Source organism: Sciurus carolinensis, chromosome 11, assembly GCF_902686445.1.
Source record: "Sciurus carolinensis chromosome 11, mSciCar1.2, whole genome shotgun sequence".
Lineage (NCBI taxonomy): Eukaryota > Metazoa > Chordata > Mammalia > Rodentia > Sciuridae > Sciurus > Sciurus carolinensis.
In genome coordinates, this window is record NC_062223.1 from 102,871,439 (window position 1) to 102,894,752 (window position 23,314).

Sequence of the window (23,314 nt, forward strand, 5' to 3'; positions counted from 1 at the left end):
ATCCAAAATCATCTTTAGTTGTTTACCTCCTTATAGTCTCTCTCTCCACCTTGACATGTAATAAGTCAGAGAACAGATACTTATTTACCACTAAATGTCTGTGCCTAAAATAGTGACTAGCAGAGTGGGCAGTCCAAACATATACCTATTCACTAAGTAAGTGAATATAATATTGTATGATTATCCCATTTTACATTCCTTAAGAAAAAAAAATCTGATGAAGTTAAAAATTACCAATTTTTGAACATGATCTCAAAAACATGAATTAAACACCACTGACAGTCTCTAAGAAACTGAAGTGATTATGAACATGTTCTTCTTAGTAGTTAGGGATTTCTTTCTTACATCAAATAGTTAAAAACCAACATCAATAATAAATATAAATATCTCTACATATCTAATAGATATAAATAGCAACAATAGGTAAACATCTGCATCTATCTAGCTAACTGACACTATCTCCATTTAAAGCAACCTTTCAGCACAACTGGTTCCCATCTTAAAAGGAGCTTACAACCTCAACAAAAATTTTCATCTAATACTTTATACTGAAAATATTTTATTGAAAATAAAAAGAAGATAGAAATATGGAACATTAGCTTATGTACCTGATAAATTCTTTCCACTTAAGACTTCCAGTGTTCACTTTGTATACAGAATCATCTGAGTAAGCTATGCCCCAATATCTACTACCTTCTTCTGCAGAACTCAAGGCCTAAGCCAGTTACATCTGCCCAAAATGGTTATGGTTCGTCCCTGATATGTCTGGATAAAAATGACCTAACTAGAGTAGCCTAAGCGACAGGGCCAAGGATGGAAAACTGAGCCAAAGGCAATCATATATAGTTGGAACATGCTTGATTAGGAAATCAATTGCTTTGGAACTGACTTGGTGCAAATTAGAATGACTTGTTTCATTAGCAAGACCTGCAGATTTACATATTCATATTTCATATCCACAAGCAGAATATAAAATATTCACATCTAAAAATGTGCTTCAAAATTCACAGTACGTAATTCCAATAAGATTGTTTTAGAATTTATTCACACTTTCACTAGGCTGAGAAAGACTATTAATCCAGCAAATTATCACTTATTAATGCATATAGTGAACAGCCCTTCAGGTAGGCTATGTGGATTCATGGATGAATAACATGGTTAAGACAGGTCAGTGTACCAGTTCACATGTACTTCTCTAGCTATTATTACTTTTGCATCATAGAAGAAAATCCATTTCTTGAATATTTTAAAACTCACCTGCTGGGGAGTTAGCACTGGAGTTTTGCAGAAGCACAGGATTCCTTACATCAAGAGATTCTACAAAAATAAAAAGATAGCCTGTTATAAAAGAACATTTAATATTTAACTTACAACACTGGTAATATGTTCCTTTCTGCCCCTGGGATGGTGGTGATGGTGGTGTTGGAGAGGGTAGATTATTCCACAGGAAGTTCTACTTTTGCCACTGTTGCTATGAAACATACCTTGAAGCTGTCAGTAAATCTAAGATTGTATTATTGGATCTTTCAAGACAGAAAACATCTAGCTTATGAAACACATAGTATTTACTATGGACGGTCAAATAGTTTTGCCACAGTTCATTCATCCATATGAAGGCAGAAAGGTGATGACAAATGAACCAATTTCTGCTACTGATAACTCTGCTCTTCTGAGTGGAATGGACCATCTGACAAGGGTCCCTTTCTATTCATGGATGCCTCTAGGTCTTCCATTACCCACATCCTAACTTCACATAATGGAGATGAAGTGAGTAGCATTTCTTTTTTTTTTTTTTTGGGGGGGGGAGTGGTACCAGGGACTGAATTAAGGGGTACTCAACCACTGAGCCACATCTCCAGCCCTATTTTGTATTATATTTAGAGACAGGGTCTCTCTGAGCTGGCTTTGAACTCTTGCCTCCCAAATTGCTGGGATACTGGTATGTGCCACTATGTCCGGCCGCACTTCCATTTTTTATTCCAAGTCTCAGTATAATTCTTCCAATTTTTTAGCTAGTACCTTAAACTTTGAAAAAAATTAAGAATTCTATGCCCTAGTTAAATAACTTTTCGGATTGGCTTATTTACCTTGAGTCTTTGTATAACGGAAGATTATACACATACCACAGGGGAAGAGAGCAAGTGCATTACTGTGTAGTTTTCACAAAGATTAACACTCCCACTAAAACAAAACAAAAAACCCTCAACATACAAAGTAAGCAACAACAACTCTGAAGTCTTTACAACTTGTGCAAATATCTTTCTCATGCAAATGTTTTTCTCTTGATGGGACTATAATCCATTTATCACAAAAGGACACAGTGTAATATTAAACTCAAAAAAGGTCAAGATAAATAGAGTATACCCATGGATTTAACAGTAAGGTCAACATTACAAAGAACTTACACACCAGACCTTGTATGAAGCATGCTACCTGCATTAGCTCACTAACCCTCCCCAAAATTCTGAGACAGGAATACTGTTTGGCAGTGACAGATACTGAGGCCCAGAGAAGGTCACCCAGCTAGATAAGGGGCAGAGTCTGGATCTGAACCAGGCTGATTTGATTCTCAAGTCAGAACATGAGTGCCAAATGGAACTGCTGATTTTCTACTGTAAACCTGCTCCTCCCCTCATCTTTCCAGTTGTTGCATTAACCAGCTGCTCAACCCCTAAATCAAGGTCATCCTTGATTCCTTCCTCTTCTTTGCCCCACTGTCTAATCCATGAACAAGTGATCAGCCCCACTCCCAACCCCAAATACCTATCTCCATTACCACTATCATCTCTTGCCTGGATGAGGCATATGCCTTGTGTTTCTCTTCTGTCACTCTTGCAATATGATTTCTTGCAATGATTTCTGTTGTCACTCTTGCAAGCCACCTCAATCCTTGGACTTTTCAGTTTTAAGTCCCGTTTTTACCCTAATGTTGTTAAAGATGGGTTTCTGCTACTTGTCACCAAGAAAATAACTAAGAACCTCTGGCCCATTCTGCTAATACCCTTCAGTGGATTAGCACAATCTATCCATCCTGTTTGCGGATGTGTTAACTTGTTCTTCTCTCCTCCATCCAACTCAGGATACTTATAAAACCATGCAGCAGACTAAATATTTTAAAAGTAGAATTTAATGTTTTTATCTTTTCCCACAATATTCTAGACAGTGGCGGTATTGTGGAATAAAGCATTACCTACTTTAACAGTCAAAATCACCTAATGTGACTTAATGGTGAAATGGTTGAAAGTTTGTATTCTGATCTGAAATAAAAAATGCATTAGTTGTTGGCTTTAAGTTGTCTCACTTCTAAACCTCAGATTACTCATCTGTAAGATGGGGATAATATTGTAATACTGTGAAGATCCAATGGGATGATTTATGGCCCTCAATTAGCATATGTGTATGTTGCATAGAAAATGTGTCCAGCAAATATTGGCTATGTACATTTTAGTATTATTGTTAAAAATCACTATACTTTGTAATGCCACTTTATACTGATTTACACACTGTATATGAAGACTAGAAGTGTTTTTTGAGAACTCCACTGAATCTTCAGTCTAGTTTCAAGGTAACATTCTAGTTTGCATAAATGAATTCCAGGTCATGGTGGTAATAACTAGTTAATGAAGTCAGGGTTCTACTACAGTAGAGCATTCCAAATTTTCCAAATAGCACTAACCTCTGGTAACACATTAATAAACTAAACAGTGTTAAAATAGGCAACCCCCCCCCAAAAAAAAAAAAAAAACTGTTATGAGGGCAAGAGAAAGAAAAAACAAGGGCACTCCTAAATTCTCTAATCAAAAGTTCATTAGATAACGTTTACTTCCACACACACAAACCAACAAATTGTAAATAATGAAGACCATCTTCTATATTGGTATAAAATTAGCACCAAGATAAACCACAGACATGATTTTACTAATTTTTTTTCTTAAAAGATTTAAAAATTAGATCTGAAAAGCCAATTTGTCATCGGTACAACTAAGCAAACAAATTCAGCAAAACAAATAATTCACCCAGACTATTCCTGCAAAACCAGGTGTTGTGGCGAACCAGCTGGTTATGCAAAATGACTTCCTTATCTCTTGCTTGATAAAACTAATCTAAGGTTAAATATACAGCAGATGAATAAAATTTAAGACCATGAAATTTGGTTATTTAAAGCAATTTATCCCAGTTTATTTGATCAAACCCCAGTGATTCAACTTGTATTACAGCGGACAAAAGAAAACAGAATTTACCCAGCAAATCCCAGCTTCCTGGCCTCATCCAAAAAGTTCTTTTCAAAGACTCCAAAGGGTCAACGTTCTTAAAGAAAACAAAATCCCTTCCACAGACGAGAAATGTCAACATCATTTTGTTATGTCCTTACTGACGACGTCGTGGGCTCCTTACGACCCTGCAGCCGTGATCTTAACGCTGAGCAGCTGACGCCCGTGTTTATGGCACACACTACAAGCCTCACCTGCGTCGGGGGAGGGAGGAACGCTTTCCAAAAGCTCCCAACTAGCCACATTAGCCTTGAAGTCTAACTTGAAGTGTCTGGAGGACCTTAAGACTGCAAACCATTTGGATATATTACACAAGAAGAGGATGAAACTCTCGGGAAGACATTGGAAAGGTTCCCCAAGTAACTGGTGGACATGTTTCTGCAGGAATCGGTAGACATATTTTTCAATCCACCTAACCTTGTTTACAAACAGAAACCTAACCCACATTAACTTTGGGGAAAGGTTATAAAAACAAACTCGAGCCCTCCACTTAAGGCCCGTCCTGGGGGAAACTCAACAGGTTATGTGCACCCCTCCCGGCCTGCGACTGCCGCTTCCAAACAAACAGGAGAAAGGCCGGACAAAGTTTTGAGCAGGGCGACCCGAAGGCAAGCGGACGACCTGTCCGAACCTCAGTTTCCCGAACCCCGTCCGGTCTCCTCCGGGTCGGCCCCGTGCGTTCGACCGGAGACACGTGGAACTTTCCACACGCGAGCCCAACTTGGGGAAACCCACGCGCGGCAGCGCGCTTCCTTCCGGGACTGGGGACTTACCCCCCGGACCTGCGCTGTCCGCGTCGGCCCCGGGCACAGCCAGCACCTGCAGCGCCCCCAGGAGCAGCGCGGCCCAAGCACCTCGAGCGCCGAGTCCCATTGTTCCGGGGCAGGATGCGGCGGCTTCGTGGGTCCCAAACGCGCCGGGAGCGACGGCAGCGACGAAAGCGTCCCTTCTGCGCACCCGAGCCCACCCCGCGTCCTTTTCCGCCGCGCACGACTCCCCAGCCGTCTCCAGCACCCCGAATGACCAAATAGGGCGCCGGAGCGGGCCTGAGGGGGCGTCGCGCGCTGCGCGGGGCGGAGCCGGCCGGCGGGGCGGGGCGGGGCTCTGGGCGTGGCGACTCTCCTCCCACCTCCCGGGCCAACGCAGGAGCTGCCGCTTTGCTTTTTCACAGGGGCAGAGTGGTTCTGGGCCCCGCTTCTTCCCTGAACACTGCGCGCTCCAGGCTGCGCTGGGCCTGGAAGGAAGGTTTTGAAGAGTAGTTTTCTGGTGGAGACTCAAGGTGATGAAGAAGTTGCAGGCGGGGTGACAAAAAGTGGGGCTAAGGATAGAAACCTGAGTGGATGGGATTCCCTCAGAGGAGCCCTGGGTGCCAGAGCCTCCCTCTTGGGTGACCCAGCCTAAGGGGGGAAAGCAGATCGACAAATTCATCGCTTAAGTTCAAACATAAAACATCTAAGATCGACATACCCCAGTTGAATCCCATCTTCTCCACCAAAGACACATTCGTGCGGCAAGAGATTAGTAGAGTGACCTGGGGCCCGCGGAGGAGTTGGTACTGTTGACTGTGAAGTTGCCGCCACCTAGGCCTGGGGTGTGTGAGCCTAACCTGGCCCTTTTTCCGTGTGGCGTCTGCTGTCCGGTTCTGATGAAATAGCCTGTTGACAGTTCTTTATCTAAATCCTTTAAGCCCTTGGAGCTATTCACTAGTCTTGACTCACAGTGCTCCTGAAGTCTGCATTTTGATTCTGCTCAGAATTCTGAAGTGACCTGTGGTTGATGTAGGAGAAGGACAAAGGCTGAGTCCTGGTTTGGGTGGGAACCCTCAAGTGAGGTGGAAGACAAAAGGATCCAGGGCATTTAAAAGCCCTCAGCGTTCAAAGTGTTGCAGATCTTTGGCACCTGACCCAGATTGTGTGACATAAAGACTATATTGCAGTTTAGTTCCCACAATTTCATTATGGGAGATAGTACTTTTTGATCTCAGGAAAATCAATATAGATGTGACTGATCATAAAGATCAACCAGGGCAATTTGTTCTAAATTTACAAAGACTTCATCTATAGATTCAATCACCTAACCTGCAAATACTTCCCAGTATCATGGCAGAAAACAAGCACTGCACATTTAGGATTTGGTTGCTTTATTTCATTGAGAAATTTGGGGGCACAGTGTATAGACAACCTGGGAATCTGGGGTAGAATAAGAGGTGCTTCCAAATGTGAACTGAAAAGTGTGGTTTTATTATTTCTGGAGGCTTAGCCTCAGTTCTGTATCCCTATACTTCCATCAGTCCTGAGAGTTACCTGTTTCATTAGAAAGAATGAATAATTTTCTTTCTCACAGCCAAGGATGCTGACTATATATGATTGTGAGTCTTTTACCTCTAGCAGGCTACAATCTCCATGAGATGATTTACCCAATAATTTCTGGGCGTTTGTTGGGCTGTCCTCACAGAGTTTATAGTCTGGTGGCAAAATAAATACATAGACAATTATAGAAGAGTGTGATAAGTGTTATGGTATAATAATAGGAAAGCTCACATTGTCTTCCATGGGAACCTAATGCATTTCCCATCAAATAGAAGGCATTCAACTTGTGTAATTAATTTTGGCTGGAGATAAAAAGCAGGAAAACTCTGATACCCTTCCACTTCAATGGTATTCTTTTTTGTCCATCTTGTATTTCCTGTATGTCTGTGTCTTTGACTTAGAGTCACCTGAAGATGGACCAAAGGTTGGAACCATTATTTATTCAGTCAATAATTAAAATTTTATTGAACACATGACATATACCAGGCACTATGCTAGATGCTGCAAAACAACAATAAAGAACACAGCTCTACCTGGCTCATGAAAAGATGGACCCCAGTGAGTGATTTAAAAGGGAGTGGTTCTCTATTCATAGAGACTGAAGGTAAAATGGCAAATGCCAAGGGGCTGGGGGAGGGAAGAATGGAAATTAATGTGTATAGAGTTTTAATTTTGCAAGATGAAAAGAATTTTGGAGATGGATGATGATGATGGTTATACAACAATTTAAATATACTTAACACTACTCAACTGTACACTCAAAAATGGCTAAGATGGGAAATTGTGGAGGTCCTCTCTGCAACATCCTGCATGGAGGAGGAAAGAGTTAACTGCTGGAGGAGGATGTTGGCGGTTTTTCTATTACTCAAAAAACTTATCTACTCAATAAACGCACAAGAGTCAATACCTTTTCAAAGGAAAGGGGATGTGACGGGTCTGGCCATACCAGCTCTGGCCTCTTACAACAACATGGAGTCACCCAGCTCTCCTTTATTTGTAATACACAGGTAAAGGGGCAAGAACAGAAGGAGCTTCTTCTGTGATGGACAGGATAGGGTGGAGTTAGGGAAGCCATTCTCTTAGGGGAAAAATCCAGAAGGAGACAGGGAAACACTCCCACACAGTGCCACATGCTTCCCGGCAGTTCTTAGAAGCCAGGCCTCTATGTCCCATGGCTCAACCTAGTCTGATTCTACTAAATAAGGACGGCTTCCCACAGGAAATGTTATAACTGTTTACCATAATTTAAAAACATCTTCCAAGTAAGTTTTGAAATATCGATAAGGGACAAAGGTGAGTTGGTTTCCACACAGGAGTGATAGAAGCTGCTTTTATACAAAAGATAATACAAAAGATTATCCAGAAGATAGAGAGACTTCATGTTTTCCCAGTGAAACTTGTTTAAAACCCACAGTAAATTTCTATTCATTGAAAAAGAAACAGGTGATAGATGAAGGTTCATCTGGCTTGCTGTCCACAGACCTATGTATAAATTAGACTTTTTGATAAATCAATATTTCCATGAGGAAAGAATCAGAATCTGCCTAGCTTTGAGGCTGAGATAGCTGCAAATTAGGCACTATTGTGGAACGATTTAACAAAAGACTGTAAATTGGCCTGTGTCCATTTCCCTGTTTCTGCCAATTTCCCGTCAACTTCCATTTTAGCAGATTGACAACACATTATAAACTATGATTAAGTCTTCACAATGAGAGCTGATCTGTTGGGTTTCTCCCCCTTCCAGTACCTTGCTTCCTTTCCTCTGCATTCTAGAGCCCCTATATTTCTTGAGTTTTTTTATTTCTTCTCTCTCCTTTTAGTTTTCCCTTCTTGTTTCTTCCTTCAAATTGCTGCCAGTGTGTGACTAGTTAATTAATCAAAAAGAATTCTGTATAAGATTCTACATTGACAAAAGAGCAAAAGTAGAAATAAAATCAGCAAAAGGCAAGTAAAGGTAAAAATAAGACAAACAATAAGTAGAGAACAATGAACTCCTACACAGTTGGATTTTCCTTTTGAAACAAGGAGATCAGAAAAGAGAGTTCTGGGTGGACTGAAGTTTTAAAGGGCCAATTTCTGGAAAAGAAAGTGGGGAGCTGAGTTAGAATCCAAAGAATTTACCTGGTTGGGAGGTGGTGATGGTTATAAGCAGGATTATGCCCTAGCTATAAGGACAATAGAAAGATAAGAGATCTGAGTTCACAGGTTTCAACTTGGGTGAGCATAGAGAAACCCCATGGTCCTTTCCCTTATTAAGACCCAGGTTCTTTATCTACTCTTCCTTTGACTCCTTTTGTTTCTTCTCTACTAGAAGCAAAAGTGATTCAGCCTATTTTTCTTTCCTATTTAAAGTCACTGCCACCTATCCCATCCTTTGCTGTTCTTATTTCTTCAAGCTACATATGGAGTTAAGTGCAAGTCCTGAGCCTTTCTTCCTTGCTGCCCCTGAACATAAACACTTTTTGTAACAAGGATTTCATTGCTCCTCATGACAGAGAAGTTGGCAAAAGATAAAATAACTATTGTAGGGAAGTCTAAATTAAAAAAAAAAAAAGGAAATAAAGTTGACAGAGTTGACAGAGTCTTAGTTCCTGCTCAGTATTTCCTGTCTCATCTAAGAAGTGGAGCAATAGGACTTACCAGTCATTCACTCCAAAAAATCAGTGAGCAACTGATTTATATTTTTTAAAAAGATGGTAACAGTTGCTATAGAAAGGACCAAAAGTAAAAACAGGGAGAGCAGTGAGGAGGTTATTGTTTGGAGGCTTGAACTAAGGTAGAAGTAGTGAAAACAGAAGAAATGAATGTATTTGGGGTGTGTGTTGAGTGTAAAGTCAATTGGATACGGTGGTTGAGGGAAAGGGAAATTAAGGCTGACTCCTTGTGGCTTTAGCTCGACATCCCATATGCTGAAGTAGTCACACTTTAAATTTTGTCCTACGTTCTTCCTGTCATTTCTGAGAACTTGTCTGGAGGTTTTGGTAAGGGAGTGCAGTTACCAGTATACCCTTGATTGAAGATTGGTCCTCTTCTAAAGGGGAAGGTAATGTTCTCTGACAGAGTGCACTGTAGGGAGGGATGCACATGGAGCAGTGAGGGAGGAAGGGAACACCTGCCTAGCCAGATCAGCTGAATCAACCCTGGTGATCAGTGGGGTGACAGATGTCACAGACAGATCACTCTCACATCCCTCCTATCATTTCTGTTTCTTATAGCAGCTTCCATCAAAAATGCATACAGAGATAGGCAACATCTATCAGTGATTCAGTGATCACATGTTGGTATGTACATGGATCAAGGTGGAACTAAACAATAGTGGATATTACCTAAGTCTACTGTCATCCAGTAGTGCACTTTGAGTACGACTTGAACTAAGGGAAGAAACAAGACAATAGTTAAATAGATGAAACTGGTTTTTGGAGAGTCATATAGTGCTGGGATAACCAGCACCCTGGTAGATCAGATTCTTGCTAGGAGGTACGAGTCACCTGGAAAAATAAAAAGTCTGAAATAATTAGTAAGAAATAAAGACAAAGCCAGAAATTAGATTATAAATTGGGCACCTGATAGGTCTTTTAGCCTTGATAGGAACTGGAACTCAACAACTGAAAAAGGCCCCAATCCTTTATTTAAGGGGGAGTACATCAAAGTTCCCAGTGTGGCAGGGGTCTTGCAGTAAACAGGTTGTATGGTGCTTGGCAGGTTACGCCCATCTCCAGACGGTTGTGTTTGATCCCAAGGCTGTGAGCTAAAGCAGGGCGCCAGTGTGATCTGGGTTTTCTCTAGGAGAAATTTCACCCAGGGATTTCACCTAGGAGTTCCCAGAAAAGCAACTTCCCTGCCTTAATGGCTCAAACAAACCCATAATTTATACATGACTCTCAACAACATAGTGTTATGGAAATAAGTCAATACTTCCAGCAAAAGGACCCTCTGTACCAATGAGTAAGATCAGATAGGTAATAGGTGCCAGGTAAGGGTTTTTCACAGGTAAAGGCCACTCTATGAAAATAATCAGCAACATTCCAAACATTCTAGACAAGCCTTTGTTTGAGCTTTAGGAAAGTGGAAATGGGGGCTGATCTGAATGGAGGTTGCAGGAGAGTTCAAAGGGTTAAAAAAATACAACCAATTAGAAGGTCACAGCCTGAACCAATAGCTGGAACCAATAGTTGGTACTTTTCCAGTACCCGTTTAGCACAGATACTGATGAAGTTCTAACTTTTGTACTTCCTAAGACCTGATTAGCATGAATATTGATCAATGCCCCTATCCAGTAGCTATATAAACCTCTAGACTACTACACTGAGGTGGCAACCCCTATTGGGTTCCCTCTTGCCCTGTGGAAGTTTTGTCTCTTTTCTTCTCACTTAAATAAATCTTACTCCTTTCATTCTTGCCTTCTTTCTTTGCCTGTGTATTTCCTTCTTGGAATTTGCAAGACAAGAACCTGGAAAAATATTGGTAGTGAGCTGCTAGGGACTGCCATTAAATGCTGCAACATGCTGCAAGGTAGTAGCAGAGAAGGATCGGCTTTGCTGGTTGCAACCCTTGACCCTCAGAGCTGATGCCAGCAGGTATCCCTTGCTGGGATTAGCTGCTAACACCAAAAACAGTTTTTCTTGGCTGCAGAGGTCTGCAACATACACAGAACCCATCTGTGAGCAGAAGCAGAGAATCAAGTTTCATTTCAAACTTGGGTTTCACCAATACAGAAGAGAGAGAACATAATTTAGTTGCGTAAGCATTATTAGAGGTAACATGCACTTATGATAACACAAATGTTATGACCAAGTCTGAATTTTTCACACAAATTTATATAGAAAAGTTGAAGAGAACAATAAAAAACTTAATAATGATAAGAGCATGTACTTTGTGATTATTTCACTACATCTATAAGAGATTTCTGAGCAAATTACAGAGGAAAGTGTTTGTAAAGGGTCAGACAGCCCATGACCTTGTACTGTAAAATGAAAAGGTCAGGCCAATTTTGTTAGGTCTACTATGTTCTCAAAGTGACACCTTAAAGAGGAGTGAGTGGGTAGGCAGTGACCTCCCTCTTGAAAGAAAAAAATCATCATTTTACCCTTACGGGGACATGTTTTTCCAAAGACTTTTGATGTAACCAACTCCAAATAAATAATATATGTGAATTCTATCATTAAGTGTAATGAGAATAAAAGGAATGATACTACATCAGAAATATTTATGGTCTCCTCCCAGCTCCTCCCCTCAGCCCCAACTCTTGTGTCTCCTTCCAAGAGAAGGGCTAGGTGTGCTGTCCCCCTTCCTGGGTGTTTGTGGTGCAGAATCAGAGATGGAAGAGAAAAGGGCTGAATAGAAGAAACAAGAACAAATGCCAAAATGATGCAAAGGGCTCTGATTAAGAAGGAGTAGAAGGTGAAGGAAAGAGAAAGAAAAGCAAAACCAAGATTCACAAGGAATCAATCTGAGAATTGTGGGTGGAGATGTCAAGACTGGGGCTTTAAAGTCACTGTGGACTTGAGACATGCTGAAGCAAGAGAAATGGGGTGGGGGAGAAGGATGGGGACAAGGAGGTTTTGAGAAGTATTACTACAAGTTAAAAGTTGATTCCTCTTAACATTCTTCAAACATGGAAATAAAATACTTTAAAATTTTTTACTTTTTAAAACTATGGTGCCAGGGATTGAACCCAGGGTCGTACAAATATTAGGCAAGTACTCTACTGCTGAGCTATACCCTCCACCCCTAAGTGCTTGTGTTGACTGAACCCAGTATCTTGGAAGGTGAAGCCCTGCCAAGATGGGGTCCTACATGGAGACTCTGAGATGTGTTAACCTTTAAACTGTTATGAAATAAGTAAAAGAAAGAAGAAGAAATAAAATAGTTTAACATGTGGCCATGTCCTTGATGCTCTTATATTTAGGTAAATGATACATTTCCATGCAGACAGGTAGTAATAACATACCATCAAAAGAGATGCCACAAGATGATGATGATGGCTGTAAATTGTCAAGAAGGAGCACAATTAAAGGTAATTGGATACATTCCTAGACTTTAATACTCACTTTTCTTTATTTTTGAACTTGACCTCAAATTTGAAATAATTTTCTTAAGCTTTAAGATTCTATAATTCTATTCATGTATACTACACAAAACCATCAATGCCTCTCCCCTTCCCCAAAACAAAACAAACCCATCACCCCTTAAAAAAATACCGGAAAAAGCCATTTATCTGGTTGTTTTCTGGGTGCTTTTTTTTTCCTTCTCTCACTATTTCAAATTTTCCAATTTCTCTAAAATGATTATGTATTTTTTAAAAAATTTTGTGTACTTTTTGGTACTGACAATTGAACCCAGGGGTGCTTTGCAACTGAGGTACCTCCCCAGCGTTTTTTATTTTCTTATTTTGAGACAAAATCTTGCTAAATTGTTTAGGGCCTTGCTGAGTTGCTGAGACTGGTCTCAAATTTGCAATCCTCCTACATCAGATTTCTGAGATTATAGGTGGGTGCCACTGGACCCAACTTTGTGTTCATTTCAGTGAATTCTTTCAGAAAGCTTTATTTTGGAATTGTATGTCAAATAATAATAATAAAAGTTTTCATAACTATTCTACAATTAAATATTAGGCTAAAGGTAAGTATGATTTAATTTTCTTTGAGAGTTCTGGCCTGAGGGATAAAAGAAGAAAAACGAAAAGTCCTCTATGATGGAGGAAAAAAAATCATATTTATTCAATATTCAATTCAGATACAGATGTGAGATGAGTTTTGTTTGTTCACAGTGTTTTGCCAACATGGCATTTGGAATTAAAAGATAATTAGTTGCTAAAAGGGAAGATGGGAGTACTGATATTAAAATTCTGATTCTATTTCTTTTGAAACATTGAAAGATCTGGTCATATCTGACCTATCTTGTCATCTGGAGTTGTGGAATAACACTGCTTCCTTTAGGTAGTAGATGAATGTTCCCTATAGTCCCTCTGGCTCTTCTGGTCTTATTCTCAGCTGGCTTCATTAATTTCTTGTACTTGCATTTGAATTTGTGGACCCTAGCATAGAACAGGGTCCAGTGAATTGTTTCTGAGAGTCCTATTCCTGGATTGTCAATTTCTTTTCAGTGTTAAAGATTTTTTTTCTTTTAGTTCTATTCTTACCTCATCTACAATATGTAACTATTCCATGCTACTATATAAGGTTTTAGAGTTCTGTAACTGACACATATGAGTGAATATTTTTGTGAGCATAGACTTCCAAGGAAGTCTGAAGTTGGATTACTGTTTCCAGAATGTTTAAATGTTTTATAACTTTTAAGACCTCTACTAATTTTATTTATTTATTTTTTATTTTGAAAAAAGTCAAAAATATTATATCAGTGTTGAAAAAATTTAAACAAACCAGATGTGGTGCCACACACCTGTAATCCCAGCTACTCAGAAGGCTGAGGTAGGAGGATTGAAAAGTCCGAGGTCGGCCTGGGTGATTTTGTGAGACCCTGTCTCAAGAAAAAATAAAAAGGACTGGGGATGTACTTTAGTAGCAAAGCACCTCTGGGTTCAATCCCTGTTACCACCAAAAATAAAAAATAACAAACCTACCACACAATGCCCAGATATGCCTGAAGTAAATAGGATAAATGTTTTTCCTGTTTTGTCTCCCAGGGGTAATCACAGTTAGCACTTGCTGTTTTTCTTTGCAGACATTTGTTTTTGTTTTTATGTTTGTTTTAGTTTTGTTTCCGCACAGTTGTTCGGAAATCTGGGAGTTGGTGCAGCAAGTGTGCGTATATGAGGCCCTGAGTTTAATTCCTCCAATCCCTGGAAAAGATTATTTACATGGGTACAGAGATATAGAACATATTTATTTTCTCCCCAATAAGGGGATTATACTACATTTACTGCTTTGCAAACTTTTTATTTGCTAATGTATCATAACCATTTTTCCATGTATGTACAAATAGATTTGCTTTGTTATGATGCCTACATAGCAGAGTGTGGATGTACTTTATTCATCTTGCTTTTGACAGATATTTAGGTTATCTCTATTACTACCAATATAAATTCAATGGCACTGTGGACATCTATGGCAATTTATCTTAGCAATGAGTGACTATAGTTCCAAAGGGTAGATTCTTAGAAAAGGGATGATTTACTTAAAGAATGTATGTTGTAAAATTTTGACGTGAATTGGAAGGTGCCTTTTAAAATTCACGTTCCCATTCTTGCTGACACTGAACATTATCTGTCTCTTTAGTTTTTGCCAAAGTGGTAGGCAAATGACAATGTCTCATTTTGCTTAATTGACATTTTCCTTCTTAATAACTGAGTTGGCACATCTTTGCCTGTGTTTATTAGCCATTCGTATTTCCTCTTCTGGGAATTATCTGTTTATATCTTTAGTTGCTTTACTCTTATATTGAGTCATAGACATGAAAATATGGACTCAGTAAATATCTGTGTGTCCTTCTATATACCAAGGAATGTTTCAAAATCTTCTTCCTGGGTCAGAGTCTATGCTTTCGTTTCCTCCTAGTGTGTAAATTTCCTTTATTGTGGTGTGCACATATCCATGTCAACCCTCAGGCAAGCAACATTTGTTCTTTGCCCAGAACAACTAACTGGGGCAGTGTATAATTTAAAAAGATGCAGAGGTCACTTATTCACTTTTACGAGATCACAATCTAATGATGCGGAGAGGAGTAATAGATGTGAACTACACGTGGGAACATACAGCAACAACAGTGCAATTCACTTGCCTTTGAGCAGTGGCGTGCAATTGAATTTATTTTAAGAAGGAAAACGGGTACATAAATAACTAATATACTAGGTTAAAAAGGTAGCTACCATGACATTGGAACAGGGTTTTGAGGGGAAGTAGATATAAATTGAGTGTATGGGGACTTGATTGTAGAACTGGAGAGAACTCTACGAAAGACAATGGAGAGATGAAGAAGGAGACAGGAAGGTTTTTTTGTTTTTTTGTTTTTTTTTTTGTGGGTAGAAGAAAACAGTGTGAAGAGACAAAAGGGTGAGAATCTGACTTGGAAAGAAAGGCCAGTTCCTAGTAGATTGTGCCCAGTATTTGGAATACTTGAGAAGTGACCTCTTCTCTTCTGAACACCATACTCCTATTAAGTCAATCTTAAGGTTATGTCCTCATTTTTCTTATATCAGCATATCATTAGTGGTTTATATTGAGTTCGAGATGAACCTACTTCCATCTTCTGGTATTTTCATATAGACTTTGTGACCCATAGAAGGAATACACTATATCTGAACCAATGATTTTCAGTCACAGGGACATTTATTAACTCTCTGATTCCTTTATTTTCCATATGTTACAACATCCAGAAGATAGGTTGCCCACATACTATGCATTCAGGCTGTGATGGGTGAAGAGGAGACAAATATGAACATGATGAGTTTCCTTCTTTTGGAGCTTATTTATCAAAGACCAGGGAAAATAAGCTACTTGTACATTCAGCTAGAACACATGAGTACCCTATGCTCAGGGTAGTAGGTTTGTATTTGAATCTCTTTAGCACCTCTGAATCTCCACTCTTGTTAATGAAGGTTGTCATGCAAAGATGCTCTATCAATGGCCTGAGCTTGGTGAGACAGAACACTGTACACATTACATCAGGCAAACATTTATTACTCAGAGTTAGGCTGCAAGTATAAACAAACCTAGGGCTGGGCACAGTGTTGCACACATGTAATCCCAGTGACTTGGGAGACTTAAGCAGGGGGATCACAAGTTCAGGATCAGCCTCAGCAACTTAATGAGGCCCGAAGTAACTGAGTGAGAGATCTGTCTCAAAATAAAGAGATTTTTGAAAAAGCTTGGGGGTGGTGTTGGGGATCTAGCTCAGTGGTAAAAAGCACCTCTAGGCTCAATCCCCAGTACAAAAATAAATATATAAACAATAATTTAAAAATTGAAGTCCGGGATCCATAGCAAATTAGTCTCCCAAGACTCGGGAAAGCTGTCCAGGGTGGTGGGGCCTCATCTGTGCATAGATATCCAAAACACACCAATGCTAGGGGCCCTTGACTTTCTGAGCTCCAATGTTGCAGAACACGATGAGAGGAGGAGGACATGGTAAGGTTATTCCAGACCTTCCTCTTTATCCTAGGATTCACATTCTCAGTACATTTCATGAGAGAACTGAATTGGCTGAGGTCATCCAGGGGGACTGTCCTCCTGCACAGCCTTGCTGGGAGGGCCGACCAGGTGGCCTGCTGGTTCCTGAGACCCAGGGACTACTGAACTGAGCTGAGTATGGGCAGTGGTAATTCACATTTTCATCAGGCAGCCTTGTGTGGGAAGTCATACATGAATCAGGCTTGACTGAGCCATGGGATACAGAGGTCTGACTCCCAGGAACTGTTTCAGATAACTGGGGTAGGTGGCCCTGTGCAGAGTTGGCTCACCGTCTGAGGAAATGCTAATTATCTAAGCAAATGGCTTCCTTAACTCCACACCATCCTGTTCCTCACAGAAAAAGCCCCTCTTGGTCTGGGCCCCTTTACCTGTGGGATTATACATAAAGGTGAAGGTGGGCTCTTCCATCTTGTTGGAGGCCAAATCTGGCATGACCCAGACCATCACACCCTCTTCCATTTGAAAAGATTATTTGCTCTTGTGTTTATTTGATTAGATAAATTTTTTGGTGATTAATTGATAGCTGGCACTGTCCTCTGATAGAAACTTTCCCTCATCCATGCAGGACGTGGCAGGAGAGTCCCCCACAGCCTTGTTTTTATTTATATTATGTTTGGTACTTCTTCACAAAGCTGAGCATGCTTTAGCAGGAGGAAGAAGTTTTACTGAGGCTGAAAACTTTTTTTTCTTGCTAAACCAGTTAGTTCACATGACCCTTTGGCATATTAAATGAAAGACTGAGCGACTCTAATGATGATGGCATTATAATTTAATCTAGTGGAACACTGTTAATTATTTGAAGGTTCATATTGTTTAAGTTGCTTTACTTTGCATTTTGTTTTATTGTTTCCTATAAATTGTAAATGTAATATTAACAAATTGATGTAGGTGAGAATACTTCTCAACTTGCTAGATACCTATGTAAATAAAACAATTTATATTTCCCCCATATCGATGAACTCAGTTAATTTGTAAAACATCAATTAAAAATGACTTCAGGATTAAGAAAACACTGTAGTACAGTGAATGAACACTGTTGCTAAGTTCGAAGGCAAACTTCTGATCTCATTTCTGCCACTTCTAATTGTGGAGCACGAGCCACAATTTATAAGCTCCAATTTCCTCTTAGGTAACACAGGGAGACTTCATTTAACAAGGGAATATTTAATGTCCCATGCAACTACCCAAAACACCAATGGCAACCCCAGAACCAAACCCATAAATTAGAGGGACATGTTTGTGTTCTGAGACCAGAGACACATGGCTGTACACCTACCTTCCTACTTAAACACTCACTGTGCCACCTGCCCGTCTGACTCAGCCTGTCTCTTCCTCTATGTACAACTCTTAGCTTCTTGGAACCTCTATTTCTTCAACTGGGCTACAAGGATACTAATAGGAATATCAGAAAACAGAAATGAGGTAATTCATAGAAAATCCTATCTGTTGTGTCAGGCATTGTAAGTATTCATTAAATATTAGTTCTTTCTTTAAATAAAATACTTAGTTCTAGTTTCCCTCAGGTTCATATGGACATGGTTTTCATATCTTCTCTCCAGCCACTGAAGAACAAGCACCTGGGATCATGTAAAAATAAAACCAGAGAAATGAAAGTTGTCTTCTATTTGTGGACAATTAATCAAAATGCATTCTTCTGTCATGTATAATTAAATAGAACAAACAAGTAAAAATATTAAAAAACCAGCTGCTTCTATATGTTGTCATTGACAGGTGCCAGGTAGTGATAATAATTTTAATAATAACAATAATTATGATTTTAATAAAATGAACACTATATAGCATTTAGTATATAACAGACCATGTTCTAAGAGCATTATATATATTTATTCATTCAGTCCTTAACAAGTCCTTAACAAGGAGGGTAGTGTTATTATTATGCCAATTTTACAGGTAAGGAAGCTCCAGGCACAGGGAACATACCTAGTAAGTGACCATCAGTGTTTGGACCCAGGCAGGATGGGTCCAAAATTTATACTTTTAACTACTATGTCCTACTAATTATTTATAAGAATTGCATATATTCCTGAGCACTTATTTAATTTAACCAAAGATTTGAACGTTTACAAACTTCTGGGAAACTTTAGAAAAAGAATTAATCATGAAATGTAAGAAAAAAACCCAAAGTAACTATAACACTAAGAAACTGTAAAAACTGGGAATGGTGGTGAACTCCTATAATCCCAGAAACTCAGGAGACAGAGGCGGGAGGATCTCAAGTTCTACTCCAGCCCTGTCCAAAACAAAATAAAAAGGACTGGAGATGTAGTTCAGTGGTAGAGTGCCCTCCCTGGGTTTAATACCCAGGGCGGGGGGAGAGAAATCTATATATAGGAAAAAATCACCAAATAAAGGAAACATTTAAAATTAGAAATGGTGAAATTTCATATAACGATAAATGGAGCAACTAGCTACAGACTTGTGTTCGTTCTTGGCAGTGCAGCTGATATCTTGACTGACAGGGAAAACACAAAATGCTGAGTAGGAAGTATAAAAGGACATTTAGCAGGCAAGACTGCAGTAAAGTTGATGAGGAAGTTAACATTTTTCAGAGGCTAAAAAGCAAGTGAAAGCAGAAACACAAAAAGGTCAGTAAACTTGTTTTTCATTATGGGGGACATTTGCCAAATCAAGTTCTTGAGGGGCCCAGGTGATCAGATGCCAGGGCTCACCTAAGATAAGGGATCAAGTAGCAGATTCCTGTCAAGTCTGGAAGACCTAAAGGCTGGAAATGTTGGTGTCCTCTTGGAATTTTCTCCTCTCCCTTTTTTCCAGAGTTCAATTATTACCAAGTCTTATCCATTCTATTTCCTAACCATAGCTCCTCACTTCAACACCCAACTATTTACTTTGCACTTAGAAAACAGGAGTCGCTTGGGTTTTCTACCAGCTCAAGATCTCCTCCTTCTAGTCAATGATTCTCTGCTCTTCTCCAGATCCATCCTCTGTCTGTGTGTGCTTCTCTTCTATTGCCCTGCTGTCTGTGTACTCTGTACTCTGCCATCTTGTCTGGGTTCTTTGTGTCTCCTTGGCTTTACTCCTGCTGTGCATCTGACCCTGCCTGTGATGATCCCACTACTTTTGTCCTGCAAGTTCAGCTCAAATGTTACCTTTCTGTAATATCTCCTCTGACTTAATTTATTCATACTTCACTTATTAAGCATCTCCATTCCAGGCACTGTGCTAATGGAAAAAATGGTAAGATGAGGTTTCTCGCAGTGGTAACTGACAAACCCTGGGTAGAGCTGATTAATTCTCCCTTTCAATGGAAGAGAAAGGAAACTAACATATTCTGAGCACTAAACCTGCTATCCATTAACTAGGAGCTTTAGGGTACTTTAATTTATTTCTCCTAACTTATTTTTTATATGTCATTTTATTCAACAAATATTTATTCAATGCCTAATTTGTGATAAATGTTTAAGTGCTAGGGACATAATGAAAAAGACACATTTCCTGCTCTCCCAAAGCTTATAGTTTATCTCTAGGAGATGGGTAATTTCATCTCCCATTTCCAAATAAGACACAGAGACTCAGAGAGGTTGGGTAACTAAGGATCACACCATTACTAAGGGGAAAAGCTCTATTTGTTTAGTCATTAATCCTTGCTCCTTTTACCCAGTAGCTACTTATTTTAAGATTTGCATCACTGAAGGCTCTGGGGTTGCAAATAACAGAAAAGGAACCCAAATGTGACCACTGAAGGAAACATGAACAATGCTAGCAACATACCAAGTGCTCGATAAGTGTTAACTGAAGAACAAATATAATAAGTGTCTAGTACAGCACCTTTGCATCAGTATTTACTAAATAAATCATATTCAGATTTTCAAATACTATATTGATCAGGTTTGTTCTGCCATGGAGGCTTTTCAAAAATCAATTAGGGAGCTTGTCTTGTTTTATTCTTTTCTAAGTAACTATCCATATATATTGTGTGGAATACACACACACACACACACACACACACACACAGACCCCTTGAAAAACCAAACCAACAAAATTCACAAGTTATAAACATTAGGCCTTGTATTTTTTTGGGGGAAGTAGATTTTTGGGTAGGATGCTAATATTTATTTAAAATTCTTTCACAGGTATTAAGGAGTGTTCAGATTTGCACAAGTAATAACATATAGTTGGTGCTCAAAATATGTTAGTTTCCTCTCTCTTCAACTGGAAAAGAAAGGATATTATAACTTTGAAGATATTTGAGGAAGAGTGTAGCATAAATGAAGCAAAAATTTAAGAATATTAATATGATAGCAATGTTGAAAAAGAAAAGTATTAGAGGAATTCTTTAGACAATTTCTCAAACTGATGAAAAACCAGTTCCCTTCTCCCTCCCTCCCTCTTTTCCTCTGTTATTGCAGATCATTTGTAACTTACAATTACACATTACTAGAAAAATAAAATTTTTAAATAACTGGTATACAAAACAAAAGCCCAGTGTTCTACTTTTAGATTCAACAGACTTAAAACTGCTCTGTCACATTGCTGTAAACTTTTCTAAACAGTTCCTGATTTTTGCACTTCCCTTGAACTGGGAACAAACTGTTCATCAAGGCTACTGTCCACTGTAGCCCTAGCTAGGAGGTGGTGCAAAAACCCCTCTGTCAATGCCTTCCAGTCCAAGATGCCCGTACACCATCTGCTGTTGAAACAAGTTGGGTGCAGAACAAGGGTGACTCCACCTGAGACATCTTAGTAGAAGTGAATTAAAAAGGATTCACTTTAGATTTTGGCTTGTATTAGGTAATATTGAGAAGTGGGGCATTGTTCAGGATTGGATGGAATCAGAAAGCAGGAGCAATTCTGTGATTGGGTCTTTTAAAAAAATCTTATTGAAAAAGACCAGGAATAACTAGGATCTAAGTTCTACTTGGCAAAAAGGCAGCAGCCACTCCTGTTTGCTACATTGGGGGATGTTTTGGTTTCTTTTGTGGATCGAACATGTTCATGTTTTTGCCTGTGTTCAGATGTGATTATGGGGTGGTCTTGTTTTTGTAATGATCATGAAGTGGCCTAGTCTGATGTTGATGTTCTGTGAAATCACCTACATCATTTGATGCTCTACCTCAAAGCTTAACTCTGAGTGCAAGCCAGCTCCCAGATATCAGAGGTTGCCTTTCTCAGCTTGACAGAGTCATTAGTGTAAAAACTTTTGAAAGATGAGGGATATGAAGTGGCCAATTGCTAGAATGGATCAGTGGGGATCTTCAACTGTGATGTGAATCCAGAATTACCTGACAGGCTTGCCAAAATGCAGGGAGCTGACCCTCTAACCCAGAGTTTTCTGACTCAGTGTATGGGTGGGAGTGGGGCTTGAGAATGTACATTTCTAAACAGTTCCCAGGTAATGCTGATGTGGCCAGACCACACTTAGAAAACCAATGAACCCAGGCTTGGTGGCTCATGCCATCCCAGATACTTGGAGGAGAATTGAAAGTTCCAGGTCAGCCTCAGCAAATTCTTGGTGAGACACTGATCCAAAATAAAAATAAAAATAGAAAAGGGCCTGGGGATGTAGCTCAGAAGTACAGTGCTTGCCTAGATGTGTAAAGCTAAGGGTTATGTCTTTAATACTGCAAAGAAGAAAAAGGAGGGGAAAGAGAAGGAGGTAGAGGAGGAGGAGGAGAAATGAAAGAAAACCACTCAAGTATATAGAAGTATCAAAGGCAAAGATGATCACAGGAAAAGAGATAGCCTAATGGAGTTACCAGCAATTCCCAAGATAAGCAAATGAATGGATAAAGAAAGGGTGGTATATATACACAATGGAATATTATTCAGCTAAACAGAAGAATAATATTATGGCATTATCAGATAAATGGATGGAATTGGAGAATATCATGCTAAGTGAAATAAACCAATCCCCAAAAAACCAAAGGCTGAATGTTTTCCCTGATAAGTGGAGAATGATATATAATGGGGGTGGGGGTGTGGGGAGTGAAAGAAGAATGGGGGAACCTTAGATTACATAGAAGGAAATGAATGAGAGGTGGGGTATGAAAAGTGGTGGAATGAGATAGACATCATTACTTTAGGTACATGTATGATTACATGAATGGTAAGAATCTACATTGTGAACAACCATAGAAAAGAAATGATGTACCCCACTTGTGTACAGTGAATCAAAATGCAGTCTGTAAAAAAATTTAAAAATAAATTAATTAAAAAAATCTAGAACCTTCTCCTGGTAACCATCACATGTCCTAATGCATTCTAACACTGTGTTACTGTGCATTTTCCTATCTTAAATTGCCAGTTGTTAAGGGGAGAAGATCATTTAGGAAGATTCTCCTCAAAATAATGTGGGTGAATTGTTGACGCTGAAGTTCATCATTCACATAAAAGAATTTATGTGCTTGTTCATTTTCTAGGAAATTCTCAGTTGCAAATAGTCAAAATCATTTTAGCAAAATGGGTTAGAAATAAGTTCTTCCAATAGATTGTTTGAAAATTGGTTTATTTGCAAATAGATGCTATACCTATAAAAATGTAAATGTAAAACAGCCCTTACAACTTCCCTATGAACTTTTTTTCTTTTTTAGTAGTACTAGGGGTTGAA

The 23,314-nt window shown here is 39.3% G+C and overlaps 1 protein-coding gene across 1 annotated transcript in view; it reads right to left on the minus strand.

The window, feature by feature from the left end:
• Tmem123 (transmembrane protein 123) overlaps positions 1-5,699 on the minus strand; it is a 53,288-nt gene extending 47,589 nt beyond the window's left edge. The window contains exons 1-2 of the mRNA XM_047518016.1: positions 5,045-5,699; positions 1,258-1,317 (exon numbers count right to left, since the gene is read on the minus strand). Coding sequence (XP_047373972.1) covers positions 1,258-1,317; positions 5,045-5,699 — 715 coding nt within the window. The remainder of the gene's footprint in view (positions 1-1,257; positions 1,318-5,044) is intronic.
• Between the last annotated feature and the right edge of the window lie 17,615 nt (positions 5,700-23,314).